The 14,560-nt window shown below is 50.6% G+C and overlaps 1 protein-coding gene across 2 annotated transcripts in view; it reads right to left on the minus strand.

The window, feature by feature from the left end:
- Window positions 1-5,511: 5,511 nt before the first annotated feature.
- Window positions 5,512-14,560, minus strand: part of PTP4A3 (protein tyrosine phosphatase 4A3) — a 42,115-nt gene continuing 33,066 nt past the window's right edge. For both annotated transcript variants that reach the window (XM_041479342.1, XM_041479343.1), the window contains 4 exons: window positions 14,428-14,520; window positions 11,043-11,173; window positions 10,632-10,706; window positions 5,512-10,226 (listed from right to left, as the gene is read on the minus strand). In XM_041479342.1, coding sequence (XP_041335276.1) covers window positions 10,109-10,226; window positions 10,632-10,706; window positions 11,043-11,173; window positions 14,428-14,520 — 417 coding nt within the window. In that variant the 3' untranslated portion in view covers window positions 5,512-10,108. The remainder of the gene's footprint in view (window positions 10,227-10,631; window positions 10,707-11,042; window positions 11,174-14,427; window positions 14,521-14,560) is intronic.

Here is a 14,560-nt window from a genome sequence, read left to right on the forward strand (position 1 = left end):
CAACCCAAGCAAGCCTGGAGCTCAGATCCTTGGAAGATGCAAAGGCCTTGATGCATGGGCCAACATCTTCTCCTGGTCTCTGGTACCAGTGCTAATGTGGTGCTGAGCCTCAGGAGCCTGCTGAGCAGCAGAGCTGCCTTTGTGGGCCAGACATGTCTAGGGGTGATGTCAGGCTAGCAATAACAACAGGCTGATTGTTAATAAAACAGTCTGATCTAGAATCTGATTCATGAAAGCATAAATAACAGAAATATAAAAAATGCCACTCAACGTGGTTTTCTGGAACAGGGGTCCTGTTGTACCAGCTTGTTGCCATTATTTTAGATCATAAGGTTGGCCCATAAACATAGCTGTGTATTCAACATGCTTGTAAAATATCAGATTTATACAGTGTGGTGTTCCAGTGGGGGGAAAAAGCACCACACATCAGTAGAGCACGTGTTAAATGAGCTAAGAGTTGGCTGTCTGACAGATCTCAAAAAGTGGGATCAGTGGGCCATCACCAGGGCCTGGATCTGTTTCTTCAGTGGAAAATCCTTGGCCCAAAGCTGCACAGCCTTTTCCTCCAGTGAGCTGGAAATAAATGTGAAATTGCTCCTGAAGAAGCTGTGAGGGGATAAAAATGGGGTGGAAAAGGACAAACACCCACAGGGACTGGTCAATCCCTCTTAGTATGAAACCATTTCACAAAATCATAGAATAATTAAGGCTGGAAAAGACTTCTAAGTGCATCAAGTTCAACCATTAACCCAGAACCACCACGTTCACCACTAAATTGTGTTCCCAAGTGCCACATCTACATCCCTTTTAAATACCTCCAGGGATGGTGACTCCTCAGCTTCCCTGGTTGGCCTCTTCCAGTGCTTGATCACCCTTTCTGAAAAGAAATTTTTCCTGATATCCAATCAAAAGCTCCCCAGGTACAACTTGGGGCCATTTCCTCTTGTCATTTGTAACTTGGGAGAAGAGACCAGCCCCAACCTGGCTCCAACCTTCTCCTTTCTGCCAGGCCTCAGCTCCCTCAGCCATTCCTCATCAGATTTTGTTCTCCAGACCCTCCCTCAGCTCCACTGCCCTTTTCTGGACAGGACACGCTTTGGCACCTGCATTTCCATGCAGACTTCATCCAGCTGGAAAAGTGGTGGATTGAGGGATCAAAATGTGAGGGGGCCCAGCTCAGCCTCTTCAGGACATGATGGATCACCTGGCAACAGCTGATGGAGACAGAGACATCCCATTGCAGGGCTTTGAGTGTGGCAAATCTGCATCTCGTGATAGACACACTCTCAAGAGAAAACAGAAGACAGGTTGACTTATGGGTGCATGTAGGGAAGTGATTTAACTGCTTTAGATGAGTCTGGAATCCACATCTGAGGAGTTGTTGATGTTGAAATCCTCTGACAAGCTGTGGATATCCCATCCCTGGAAGTGTTCAAGGCCAGGTTGGACTGGGCTTGGAGCAACCTGGGACAGTGGAAGGTGTCCCTGCCAGGCAGGGGGGTGGAATTGGATGATCTTGGAGATCCCTTCTGACTCAAATCATTCTGTGATCCTATGAAACTGAGTACAATCACACTTTAGAGAGGATCCTGAGCTGTCTGTGGGGGAAGCAGGCAGTCTGGACATAGTTCTCTCTGCAGCCAGGGACATTTTAACCACAACAGACGGAGCTGGAAGGGACAGGTGCATTGTCAGGAGAAGGTACATGCCCCAAGGGGAGTATCTCTCCAAAATCTCCTTCAGTGACCCAGTTTTGCACCCTATGAACTAAAAGAGATCCTTTTCTTCTCTGGGATCTTCATAGAACTACAAAATGATTCAGGCTGGAAGGAAGTCTCCTACTCAAGCAGGGCAGTTATGGGGGACAGCCCAGTTCCTTACAGCTTTACCCTGAAATATTCCCAGAATGGAGACTGGATAGAACAAATTGAGGAACTGCAAACAGAAGAACTGGACTTCTCTTCCCAGGTGTGCCACAGGCTGCAGCTGGGGTAGTCGCAGCCGTGCCTCTCTGCGTTACCCAGCTGCCTTGTCTCACTCAACCTGGCAGATCTGCAACACAGACAGAGAGCCACAAGACAGCATTTGGCAGCTCGTGGTGAGTTTTCACGATAAGCCCTTTATCACAGCCCTTGTTTTGAGTGCTGAGCACCCATCCATGAAAACCGAGCGCCCTGAACTGGGCCCCCCAAAACCAGCCTGGCCGTCCTTGCCTGTCACCCACGGCTGCCCGAGCGCTGCAAAACAAGGCGGCGTTGTTTGCTTTAGAGATCAAAGCTCATTTAAATGCATTGCTTCTCCCTGTCTCCACCTGATATCCAGACAAGATGCCCTGGCTTAGGTGAGTCAGTCCCTGGCTGAAGTCAGCCGCAGTTATCTCTGCGAGGCGGAGGCAGCTCTTGCGTCCTCCTTCTGCCAGCGCCGACCCGCCAGGTCTCTCTCTAATCCCCTCCACCCCCAGACCTTGGACCGAGCCCCGGCTTGGCCGTGACACGTCGCTGGAGGCTGCCCGGGTGCTGTGGGAGAGCAGCGCTGCCTCCTCTGCTCTGCGAGCCCCAAGGGAGGTGTTGCAACAGAAGGCAGCACCTGCAGCCAGGGAAGGACATTTTCACAGCCACCGCTTCTGCACGGAACTCCCCGGCTGCGTGCGGCACATTCAGCTCTCCAGTGGGATGCGGGAGAGGCTGGCTGTTGAGATTTTCCGTGTTTTTGCTTTTTTTTTTTTTTTTTTTTTTTTTTTTTTTTTTTTTTTTTTAATTTATTTATTTTATTTTTTTTAAACTATGGGCTGACAGAGCTCCAGGTGGCTGTTTGGCAGTCACGCTTTTCTCCTCACTTGCTGACGCCGACAGCGAGTGACTCAGCCCTCTCCAAGCTCCCTGCAAGCCTCTTCTCCTGCCACTCAAATGTTCTTTCTCTCCCATAGTTAAAGCAAATTCTGCCCCGAGGTCCTGTCCAGCGAGTGGCTCAGACAGGACAGCACGGCTCCTTGCTGTGGTCACGGCATGGAGCTGGGATTTGCAGGATTTCCCCTCTGAACAGTGAGGGTTGCTGTGTGAGCCTGGGCAAAGAGTTTCTCCTTCCCCTCCTTGTTCTGTTTCCCAGGGAAAGCTCCCAGGGCAAAACTCACCCCTGGTGATCCGCCTTCCTGTACCTTTGCCAAGCAGTGCCTAATCCCCCACTTGACTTTTCAGCTATATTTGTTGCGAACATTTTAATTTTCTTTCCAACCCGAGAGCTGCCCTACATTTTCATCCCTACCAGCATGGGAGTTTCCAGATACTGCAGTGCAAGCAGGGCAGCACCTCCCACCCACCTTCCAGCACCGTGTGCCCAGACCCACGGGGTCTGCCAGGTCCTGGGGGGAGGTCAGACCTTTGCCCCTGCACAGCTGATGGTTCAAGACTCCCTGGACACAGAGGGAAGTGGGGAGACCCTTTCAGGCAGCAGGATGTCCTCAGGTGGAGGTGTTGTGAAAGAGCTGATCCCAAGCAGGCAGATGGGATCAGTGATGAGAGCTGTGCTGTGCCTGGGAAGAGCCAGTGTTGGCCATGGCAGGCAGCAGCAGTCCAAAATTATCAAAGGAAGGTTTCATCATGGTTCAGAATGTACCAAGGCAGCCTTCAGAAAACATTTTTTAATCCAGTCTTATGTGGCTGGTCTGGACTTTACTGAAGACCCTGAACTCTTTGGCTCCTTGCTCTGCGGAGACCTGGTTTGCTGAGGTGGGGTACAAACATAGACAGGGAGAGCTGTGAGCCATGGCTCATCTCCCAAGGCTTTGGGGTCTCCAGCATGGATGTGTCTGTGTGAGCTGAGAGTTGTGGGGGTTTCTCTGTGGTGGTAGAGCTCTGAGTGTCCATGACAGTCTCAGATGAGTCCCTCCTGAGTCTATGGTGCTGTCCCTTGACCTCTGATGACTGGAAAGGGAGTTCAGGGATGAATCCAAGCTGTGGATGTCCACTTTTGTTGTTGGCAGGACTGAAAGCACTGCAGTCGGTGGCTTGTGATGGGCCTCACAGGTACCAACATCCTCTGCTGAGAACGGTTTAAGGCACTGTGGACCATGGCACCAGATGGGAAGAGATCAGAGAATCATAGAATGGTTTGAGTTGGAAAGGATCTTAGAGATCATCCAGTCCTACCCCTGCCTCCACCATGGGCTGGTACACCTTCCACCAGACCAGGCTGCTCCAAGCCCCATCCAACCTGGCCTTGAACACTTCCAGGGATGGGGCAGCCACAGCTTTTCTGGACTGATCCCTGTGAGTGGCCAACTTAGCCTTTCCCAGAACCCCCCAATTTAATGAACTTTCATAGTACTGCTCTTAGGGAGGGCAGGAACTTGTGCATGGAGCGGCAGCAGCCTAACACAGAGAGCTGGGATCTGGCCTGCAAAGGGGTGCACGCTTTTGGGTGACGGAGAGCAAAGAGGAATGCAGCAGGTAGGAGCCAGCATGTACAGGCAGGAGCGCAGGTGGGTGTTTCTCCAGCACACACATCGTGTTCAGCAGTCCCCCAGCCCTTCTGCTTGAGAAGAGAGGCAGCAATTAGGCTGATTGAAGGCCCAGTTGCTTCTTGCACAAGGAGGAGGCAGTGCCCCTTGCAGCTGCGATTCAAAGCCTACAGGAGATAAGGATCTGCCATGCCAAGCACTTAGGAAGTGCTGGGGGAATCCAAAGACAGCTCTGGCCACGCCACCCTGCTTCACCTCTATCCTCTTCCCAGCTGGCATCTGGCTTAAAAGCCTTCCTGAGCCTAGAGCAGCACACAGGGAGTTTCCTCCCCACTCTTCCATGCAACCCCCATGTAATTACTTGGGAGCTCACACAACTTTGTGTTGGCTTTGCTTGCTTACCAGCCTGTTTGTGCAAGCTCCAACTCCTCAGCCTCCATGGAGACACTGTCTTTGCCTTCCTTGGTCATGGGGAGCAGAGTTAAAAACCCAGCTGATTTCATGCAATCAGGTGAGGTGTGTGTAGTGTGCCCTCTGGGTGTATTTCAGGGTGTCCAATCAAGGTTAGGCCATGCTCTACTGGATATAAAATCACAGAATGGTTTGGGTTGGAAGGGGCCTTCAAGACCATAGAGTTCCAAATGCCCCACCATGGGCAGGGAAACGTTCCCCTAGATCAGGCTGTTCCAAGCCCCATCCAAGCTGGCCTTGAACACTTCCAGGGATGGGGCAGCCACAGCTTCTCTAGGCACCCTGTGCCAGGGCCTCACCACCCTCACAGGCAAGAATTTCTTCTTCATACCTAATCTAAACCCACCCTCTGTCAGTTTGAAGCCATTCCCTGTTAGGTGTCACCCTGTCACCCCAAGCCCTTGCAAATTCTCCCTCCAGTTCTCTTGTAGCTCTGGAAGGTGCTCTGAGGCCTTCCTGAAGCCCTCTCTTCTCCAGCTGGAACAAACTCCCCCATCCACTTCCACCCTTGGCCAGAGTTCAGCTCTGCCTTTGCCTCCCACATCCTGATAATTCCCATTAGCAGCACCAGGCACACAGGGATGTACAAAACAGTGAACGCTTTTTATTTCGCTGCTGGAGTGTAACCACTGTAATTTCATAAAACTCAAAAAAACAAACAAAAAAAAGTGATTACCGAAGGCATACATTTTTTTTTTTCCTTTTTACACAAGACGTTAAGTAAACAGACATGTTTCTTTTTAAAAAGGTTATAAAGTGTCAAGATCCTATACCTCATCTGCATATTCAAAGTGATGCCATCTGATACAAAAAGCATTGGGTACAATAATTTAGCTATGGCTCAGACAAAAAAAAAAAAAAAAAAAAAAAAAAAAAAAACCAAAACAAAAACCCCAAAAAAACACAAAACCAAAAAAAACCCCAAAACCAAAAAAAAACCCAAAAAAAAAAAAAAAAGTCATCTGGGCTTAATCTACACACTACTATGGTTGCCCAGGGGGTTAAAAAGGAAAATATGCAGCTCTTTGTTGCACAGAAAGGAACAGCAGGGAAGTGGAGAGTTCATTGGGAGATCATAGTCTGAAGGGAAGCAGCGGAACGCCCCCTCCCCGGGAATGTCTGCAAGAGCCCGGCCCAGGACTCCCCCTCTGTGCCAAGAAACCAGCCACATTTGTCTCCCACCAGACAGAATCCCATCCAAACCCACCCGCCAAGCTGCACCTACCCAGCGTGCTGGCAGCAAATAAGATACAAGACCTTGGAAACTGCATGGAAGTCACGAATCTCCCTGTGTGCTTTCCCACTGGGACTAATAAAAACCAAACAAACCCAAGGAAAAAAATAAAAAAGGAAACGACTCGTTCTATTGTGGGTAGAGCCAGACTCTGCTTTCTCGGGAAATCTGTTCCACATAAACCTCTGAAGCTCCCAGCCCAAGCACCACAGTGTCAGCCTTACTGCAAGACTCGTAATATGAATTTACAAATGCGAAGTCTTTACATGTGTGTCACCAGAACCTTTCTGAAATTAAGAGCTGGACATTTGTGACGGCCACATTTCCTGCCTTCCCACCATCCCACCCCCTCAACGTGCTCCATCTGACTGGAAACAAACAACAGAAGGGATATTTGAGGGCATATGTGTGCTGTGTGTCCCTGGTGAGACGACACAGCTACAAGTTGCTGCTCAGATTTATCCTCTCACACGAGGCTCAGACATGACTGACTCCTGGGTAAAGGCTACAGGCTCTTGGTTTGATGGTTGGGGCACCTCTGCTTTGCCATCCCTTGGGTCTCCTAAGTTCTTGCACCAGTTTGGAGCCTTGTCCCTGCAAATTGTGGTGGCTTTCCATAGAGGGTGAGGGGGTGGATAGGGGTGAGAAATTATTAAAACCCAGTCTGAGCCTTTGCTTCTGGAGAAAAGTGCAGGATGAGGTGGCTGGTTTGTAGCCAAAGCCATGGGGTGTCTGTTCCCTGTGACATCTGCCAGGACTCGACGGAAACAACCGGAGCAGTGACATCACTGGCAAATACATCAGATTTTTAAGGGTCTCCTTTCAGCATCTTGGCTTTTGAGGTGAAATGAGGATTAGTGTACAAGGAGAGAACCCAAGACCATGAGCCCTTGGCTGCTTAGGCCTCGCTCTGATGTTGTCTACTGAGTTTCAACCTTCCCCCTTGCCTAACTGTCAAGACTTTTGAGGTCTTTGAGATTTCTAACCCAAATCCCACTTGGAAGACCCCTCAATTTCCCCAGCCTGTTGCTTCTGTAACCTTCTCTAGGCTGAAACATCAAGGAGCTGGTACCTCAGAGAAAGGAGCCCAAGTCCATATAAAAAAAATCCCAAATATTTGGCAGTCCAACCCAGAGAAACTTTTGAATTCAGCCCTTCATGCCAAACAGCATCTCCTGGGCTGCCAAGGTATCCTTTCCATGGAAGCAGCACATTTTAGGGTTAAGGGGGAGATATCCATGAAAAAAAAAAAAAAAAAAAAAAAGGAAAAATATCTAGGACAATTAAATCAGCATGATTTGTTGGTTTTTTTTTTTTTTTTTTTGGTTTTTTTTTCAGTAACTCATAAACTGAGGAGGATCAAGATGCCACTGTGCCAGCCAGATGCCCTCAGGATTTGGCCACATGGCCAGACAAGGACTGCTTTTATACCAGGAGCTCCCTAATTTTAAGGTGATTGGGTTAATGCTACATAAAGCAAAGCCTGTCCCCCTCATGTTCCCCAGGCCAGCCCCCCAAGCTGAGGTCTAAGTGAAGTCTTGCTCAAGAGTGGCTCAAGGAAGCTGAATTCAAATCCCTGTCCCCAGCCTGAGTCCAGCTCAAAGGCATTGTGGCTGAATCCCAGGACCTCTTGCCCTGGGCAACATTCCAGGTGATGCTGCCATGAGCATGGGTGAGGAAAACTCATCCTGCCAGGACAGAAACATCTCCAGGCCCATAAAGCAACAGTTCCCACAAGAAAGGGCATGGGACTGGGACGTTTCCTGGCTAGCAGGGACTGAGGCTGTCACCACCACAATGCCAATGTCCCTGGGGAAGAAGCAGCACCTATTTTAGCAGCAGGAGGACAGACCCAAGCAGGAAGGGGATGGTGATCCAACCAGCAAGGTGCTCTAATATAGGGTCAGGCCTTTTCATCAGCCCAATCCACACTCTTCCAGATCAACATAGACCCTCTGACCATTGCTGCCTTCTCCACGAGTCATGGGAACCAACAGCCTGGGATAGAGCAGGAGAAACTCAAGGGATTGAAGGTTGTCCCACAATGGTGGACAGGCCCAAAGTGTGTGGTATGACAACTCCAGGGCCACATGTGGAGGGTCCCCACCTCACTCAGCACCAGAGCTTATCCCAGAGGATGGCCTTCCCTGCTGTGCAGTGGGGTTGGCCCCTACCAGGACAGGTGAAGTGGTGCTGGAAACAGCTCCAAACACCTCTGCTGCTCACCCATGTGGTAGTTCAAAGCAGGCCCCAGCCTTCTGTAGGTACTGAAGGTGTCTAACCAGCCTTCCTCACCACCTGTCCCAAGAGATGAACGCCCTGAAGCGAATGTCTCTGGATATCAATGTTTTGGAAGGCACACAAACCTCTGGAGAGTCCCATCTCAGGGTCAACAGGACACTGAGGGCATCTCAAGCTGCTCAGCCCAAAACCTCAAGAGGTGGATGATCAGCCCTCCTTGTCCCAACAAGTGTGATCCTCTGCAGCTGAGGTGTGAGCAGCAGTGAGCCCAGAGGACCCCTGGAGCATCCCCTGGGCCACATGTATATTCTGGTGATAGTGGATGGCAGCCAGCTGTGACACAGTGCTGGGGATCAGTCTGGGGGACCATGGGTCACCTCCTGGGCTCTACTGGGCAGTGACAAGAGAAAGAAAGGCCAGAGGATGTGTGGAAGACAAACAGGGTATTTTTTTAAGTTTTTTTTTTTCCTTTAATTAGCAAATTCTTTGTTATCCTCATTAAAAGAAAAAAAAACACCCCCACACCCCCTACATGGCCACTGTTCCAGCTGCTGCAAGCGTTCAAAGGCAGAAAGTTGAGAGATGTTTAAGGTCCCAGCTCAGGGGCAGCTCTGAGCCCAGCCCACCTGGGTGTGTGCTGGGGGTGCCAGGCGCCTCGGTACAGACATGGAAAAGGCAGGTGCAAAATCAGGTGATGTGCTCTTGCCAGGAACACCCAAAATCCCCTAGGAGAGCTGCAGCCCAGCCCCTTGGCCAGCAAATGCAGTGGAGGACATGGATGTGCCTTGAGAGGCACAGAGTGTCCCCAGGGCACTGCAGCCAGAATTGGGGTTTGTGCCACAGCTCAGGGGTGGGGACAGGACAGCAGAGAACCCACCACCCTGGGCACTGAATTTGGAAGCTATAAATAAGAGCACCCCACACTTTGGGGGACCCAGTGCTGATCCAGCACCCCAGCAAAGCTGAGTGCCTCAAAGCCCTGCTGTGGTCCCCGAGGTTCCCAACAGCTCTGCCTTCACTGGAGCTGGAACTCCATCTGCAGCATCCTGGCTGGCACTGAGGCAACAGGGAGGTGGTGAGCTGACAGAGGGGCCAGGAGAAAGGGAACAGTGCTGGGGGTCTTAGCTCAGCCCTTCCTCTCATGACATGGTCACTGAGCTTAGAGCCCCTGTCACCTCTCCCTGCTATCACCACCTTCCCCCCTGAGGCCACTGTGCCATCCCCACCTCCATCCCTGCTGCTGCAGCCCTTAATTTATGGGGAAGAGGTGGGGAAAGGTTTTTCTGGGGGTGCTCGGGCACTTCTGCATCCCATCCTTTCTCTGCTGACAGAGCCCTGCCTGCATCACCCCAAACCAAGCACCCTTTGCCCACCCCTCTCAGTGCAATGGGAGGGGAAAGGGGGGAGGAGGATGGTGATGAAGAACCGTCACACGAGCTCATTGCCTGCTAACACCAAGAGTCTGAAGGGCAGTGCTGCCTTCCCTCCTTGGGGCTGCAGCTGGAGAGAGCAGCCTTTTTTGGGGATCCAGCAAGATGAGTGTGCTGTGAGTGCTGGAACACACTGGAGATGCTCCATGTCCCCAGCCCAACCCTGGCAGAGGGGCAGCACATGGGAAATGCAGGGCTGGGCCAGGAGGTGAGGGGGTGGGATGTGTGCGAGTGCCTGGGGGTCTGTGCACGGATTTTGGCAAGAGGTCATTGAGGTTACATGATGCAGCATTTGTTCTTGTGGTTATGAGGGTCCTTAAATCGGAGTCTCTGCTTTGGTCGGTATTTTTCCAAGTACGTCAGCTGCTTGCTGTTGATGGCTCCTCTGCGTTTCCTGCGGGGACAGAGAAATGCCAGAACAGTCAGAGGTGTGGCATGAGATCCCCCCCACCCCAAACCACTCTTGTTGGGGGGCTGAGCCCCTCTGCCTGGAGCAGGAAGCCATTTTGTACGCTGAAGCCAGGTGCACCCTCCAGGGAATGGAGACAGGCACTGACCCCAGCAGCTTTCCTTGCTCATCCACCCTTCGAGTCCCAGGACATGGAGGGCTGGGAAGAAAACGTGGGGCAGAGGTGGGGTGACTGCCAAAAGCCCCTCAGGGATGCTCCAATGCCAATGCCTTGTTTTCCCACTCCCAAAGAGAAAAGCAACCCCAGTGTCACCAAAAAAACCAAACCCTGAGACATGCCAGGTGTCTCCATTCCCTCAGGGAGGGACTTTCTGCCCTAACACCACTTACTGTCGGATGAACTGGATGGCATCTTCATACTTCATCCCACTCTCGATCAAGGCCAGCGCGACAAGGACGGGAGCGCTGAAAGGCAGAAGCAGAGGCTGTCACTCCCCAGTCATACAGCCCAGAGGTTCATATCCATCATTTAAAGTTCAAGAAGAAGCTCAGGTAGCAGATCTCCCCCATCAACACCTACTCTCCCACAAAGGTTTCACAAAACCCTGCTCAAAGAGGGACTGGGAAAAGGAAGGAGGAGTATTGGCATGGTTGTCCCTCTCCTGCCTTCATGGGGAGGTGGCAGCTGGGACAAAACCCTGCTCAGAGGAGGGCTGGGGAAGGGAAAGAGGAGAGCTGGCATGGTTTTCCCTCTCCTGCATTCATGAGGGGTGGCAGCTGAGGTGCTGGGCTTGGACTCACCGCCCCAGGCCGGCCACGCAGTGCACAGCCACGCAGCAACCGGGGTCCTCGCAGAACTTGGTCTTCAACAAGTTGAGCCAATCTTCCACAATCTTGCTGGGAGGAGGTGCTCCATCATCAAATGGCCAATCCTGCAAGGTTGGGAAGAGAAAAATGCTGTCAAGTCTCTGGGGAAAACCTTTCAGGGGTTGTTTTTCACTCGGGGTGATGGTGTTTGGGGCCTCAGCTGCAGGGAGGTAGAAGAGTGCCAGAACTGGGCTCACAGCATAGCTCTGTGGAGATACAGGTGGTTTTGTGGCATCATCTGGCATACAGGAATTCCCTGGCTGCTTTGGCTCAGGGTTTGAAGTCATACAAATCTAGGTCTGGAGTCCTCTGGCCTCCTATGGACAGGTTCAGCCTACAGGAGCAGCTGTAGGATCTACAACATGGTCCCCAGGACCTCCTGCTTCTGCAGACCAGGATGGCCAGCCCACGCTGCATCCCCATCCAGATGACCTCACTGAGCTTTGGGGTGATGCAGTTCCCATCCTCCCCCCTGCCAGCTCCTAATTCCAGCACTTGGGAGCACACTGTAGGGGATTTGAGCAAAGGTGGCTTGAAGATGGTTGAAATCCCAGAGGTTGATGTGGTGCTGAAACTCAGCTTCATGCAACACATGGAGAGGAACACCAAAAGAACGGTCTGAGGACCCACTAACACAGCCCTAGACAGAGAGTCAAAGGGAGTGAGATCACTCCAAACAGGGCAATTTAAATACCATCCTTCAGGAAAGGCTATTAAGGGACAAAGAAAAATATCCCATCTTCTGAGCTTCATCCTCAAGTTGCAGGGGTTCAAAATTGGAGCATGGTGAGGAAATTGGTCAAATGGATTCTGCATTTGATACCCTTCAGCCCTGGGCTCAGTTATGAGGGGTAAGTGTCCCAAAATGGGGATTTCTTTCCTAAAACAGATTTGTCAGGGGGAGCATGGCCACTGGCCATGCAGCACTGAAGAGAGAAACAGGAAGGGCAGCATCACTTGGAGAGCATGTGACTTGGTGAGCCCTGAAGGGTGGGGGGCACTGGGCTCTAATCCTAGATTTTGAGGAGTGAGTCACTAAGCTGCTGTGCTGGAGTCACCCTTGGTGTGAGATGGCAAAATAAGCTGCTTCACTTCAGTGTTTGAACAGGTGGTATGATTTCTGTTGGGATTTGATAGCAAAGGAGCACACTGGGCTTCAGGGTATTTGTAGTGTTTAAGCCAGACTCCCTGGCCGGCCTGTGCCTGTCCTGCAAGGCCATCTCTTCCCTACAGCCATGAGTGCAGGCCAGGGGCTCACACCAGGGATGACACAGCACCCTACAGAATCATCCTGTGATGGAATGGCTTGGGATGCAAGGCACCTTCAAATATCATCTAGTCCAACCCTCTGCCATGGCAGGGACACCTTCCATTATCCCAGGTTGCTGTAACCTGGCCATGAACACTTCCAGAGATGGGGCAGCCTCAATTTCTCTGGGTAACCTGTGCCAGTGTCTCACCACTCTCATGATAAAAACCTTTTTCCTTATGTCTCATCCAAATCTGCCCTCTGTCAGTTTAAAGACATTCCCCCTTGGTCCATCACTACATGCCTGTGTAAATAGTGCAGCTCTCCTGTAGCCCCATTAAGGACTGGAAGGGGCTTTAAGGTCTCCCCAGAGCCTTCACTTCTCCATATATAGACCTATATATGATCTATACATAGAAGCACAGAATTGTTTAGGTTGGAAAAGCCCTCTAAGATCGTCAAGTCCACCTGTTAACCCAGCACCGGCAAGGCCACCACTAAACCATGCCTCCAAGTGCCACATCCACAGCTCTTTTAAACCCCTCCAGGGATGGTGACTCCACCACTTTCCTGGCAGGTTGTTTCAATGGTTGACAACTCTTTCCGTGAAGAAATTTTTCCTAATATCCAATCTAAAACTCCCCTGGAGCAACTGAAGGTCATTTCCTCCTGCCCTGTTGCTTGTTACCTGTGAGAAGAGACCAACCCCCACCTGGCTACAATCTCCTTTCAGGGAGTTGTAGAGAGGAAAACATCTTCCCCAAGCCTTCTTTTCTCAAGGCTAAACACCTCCAGCTGCTCCTCATCAGATTTGTGCACCAAGATATATTTATATGCCAGATATATCTATAAGGATACAGATAAAAATATACGAAACTATGTATATCAAATAAAAATATATACCATGATATCTCAAAAATATATAGAGATTTGATATAATTATAGAGATATTTCTGTATCTGCAGAGATAAATTTATCTATAGAAAACCAAGTTATAGATATCTCTTGATTTACCTTATATAGTTTCTGTATGGTTATAGAAATGACAGAGAAGCTACTTAAGTTTCTATACAGTGTCTTGTATAGTTTCTCTAACTCTCTATATAAAACATATCCTAGATATGTATCTCTCCACATAAGAGAGATACAAGAGATGTAAAGAGGTATGTATATCCTAGATATAGAATCTCAGACTGGAGGCTTCAGTTAGAAATGGGGTAAAATGCAGAATTTGGTGTGTAAGTGAGCAGATATGATCTCAAACATACAGATTCTATATATGCAGGATACAGTGATCTTTCCAAGATATATCCAGTAGAGACACAGATTGCATCTATATCTAGAGACATCTGCATCTGGAGGATCTGTATCTAGAGAGCCACAGGATTATCCACCCATATCCCTGAGGATCTAAGATAGGGCCTCCTCTCTCTCTAGGATACACATTATACAGACAGAGCTACATAAAGAGGTCCTACACACAGAGGACCACCCCAGGAGACACAAGGCATTTCCAAACCCTTCCCTAAATAATGAGCAGAGCCTCACTTCCCAGCTGGAGCAGAACTCCCTGGCAGGGTATCATGCCTGACATCATCTCCAATTACCTATCAGCCAAGATACAGCCCAGGCAGCTGCAAGCTCTGCCTTTCCCAGCTTGCTGCCTGCTCCCTTTCATCCCCCTCAGCTGCACCAGCCAGCTGCTGGAACAGCAAAAAACCCTCACACCACCCCCCAGGATAAGATAACGCCGGGGGTAATGGGAACCACGCGCATCTTCCCCGTGGGATCAGGCGCTCTCATCCCTGGATGCTTCAGAGCCTGAGCAACAGGCAGGGAAGGCAGCTGCCGACTCAGCCGGGTGAGTCACAGTTTCGGCTGCGTGGGCAGCACGTCTCTTTTTAAAGCACCAGCCTCAGCTCAGCTCAGCTCAGCTGGGCTTCAATCTCTGCTCCTGCCTCAGGGTGATGCTGTGCTGGGCTACCGGGGTGTTTAACAGCCCCAAGGGATGAGATTTTTAAGGGTGGTGTTGGGGTAGCACCCCCGGTGCCCATCCTGCTGCCCACCTACCATGACAGTGATGCCGTCCTTCTCCAGGGGGGTCTTGTCATAGGTCACTTCACACACTCGCACGACCGTGGTGGCACCGTACTTCTTCAGGTCCTGGAGAGGGAAGGAGAAGGAGGGGTCTGAACGGATCCTG

This window comes from Pyrgilauda ruficollis, unplaced genomic scaffold, assembly GCF_017590135.1.
Source record: "Pyrgilauda ruficollis isolate IOZ18807 unplaced genomic scaffold, ASM1759013v1 scaffold48, whole genome shotgun sequence".
In the NCBI taxonomy this organism is placed as follows: domain Eukaryota; kingdom Metazoa; phylum Chordata; class Aves; order Passeriformes; family Passeridae; genus Pyrgilauda; species Pyrgilauda ruficollis.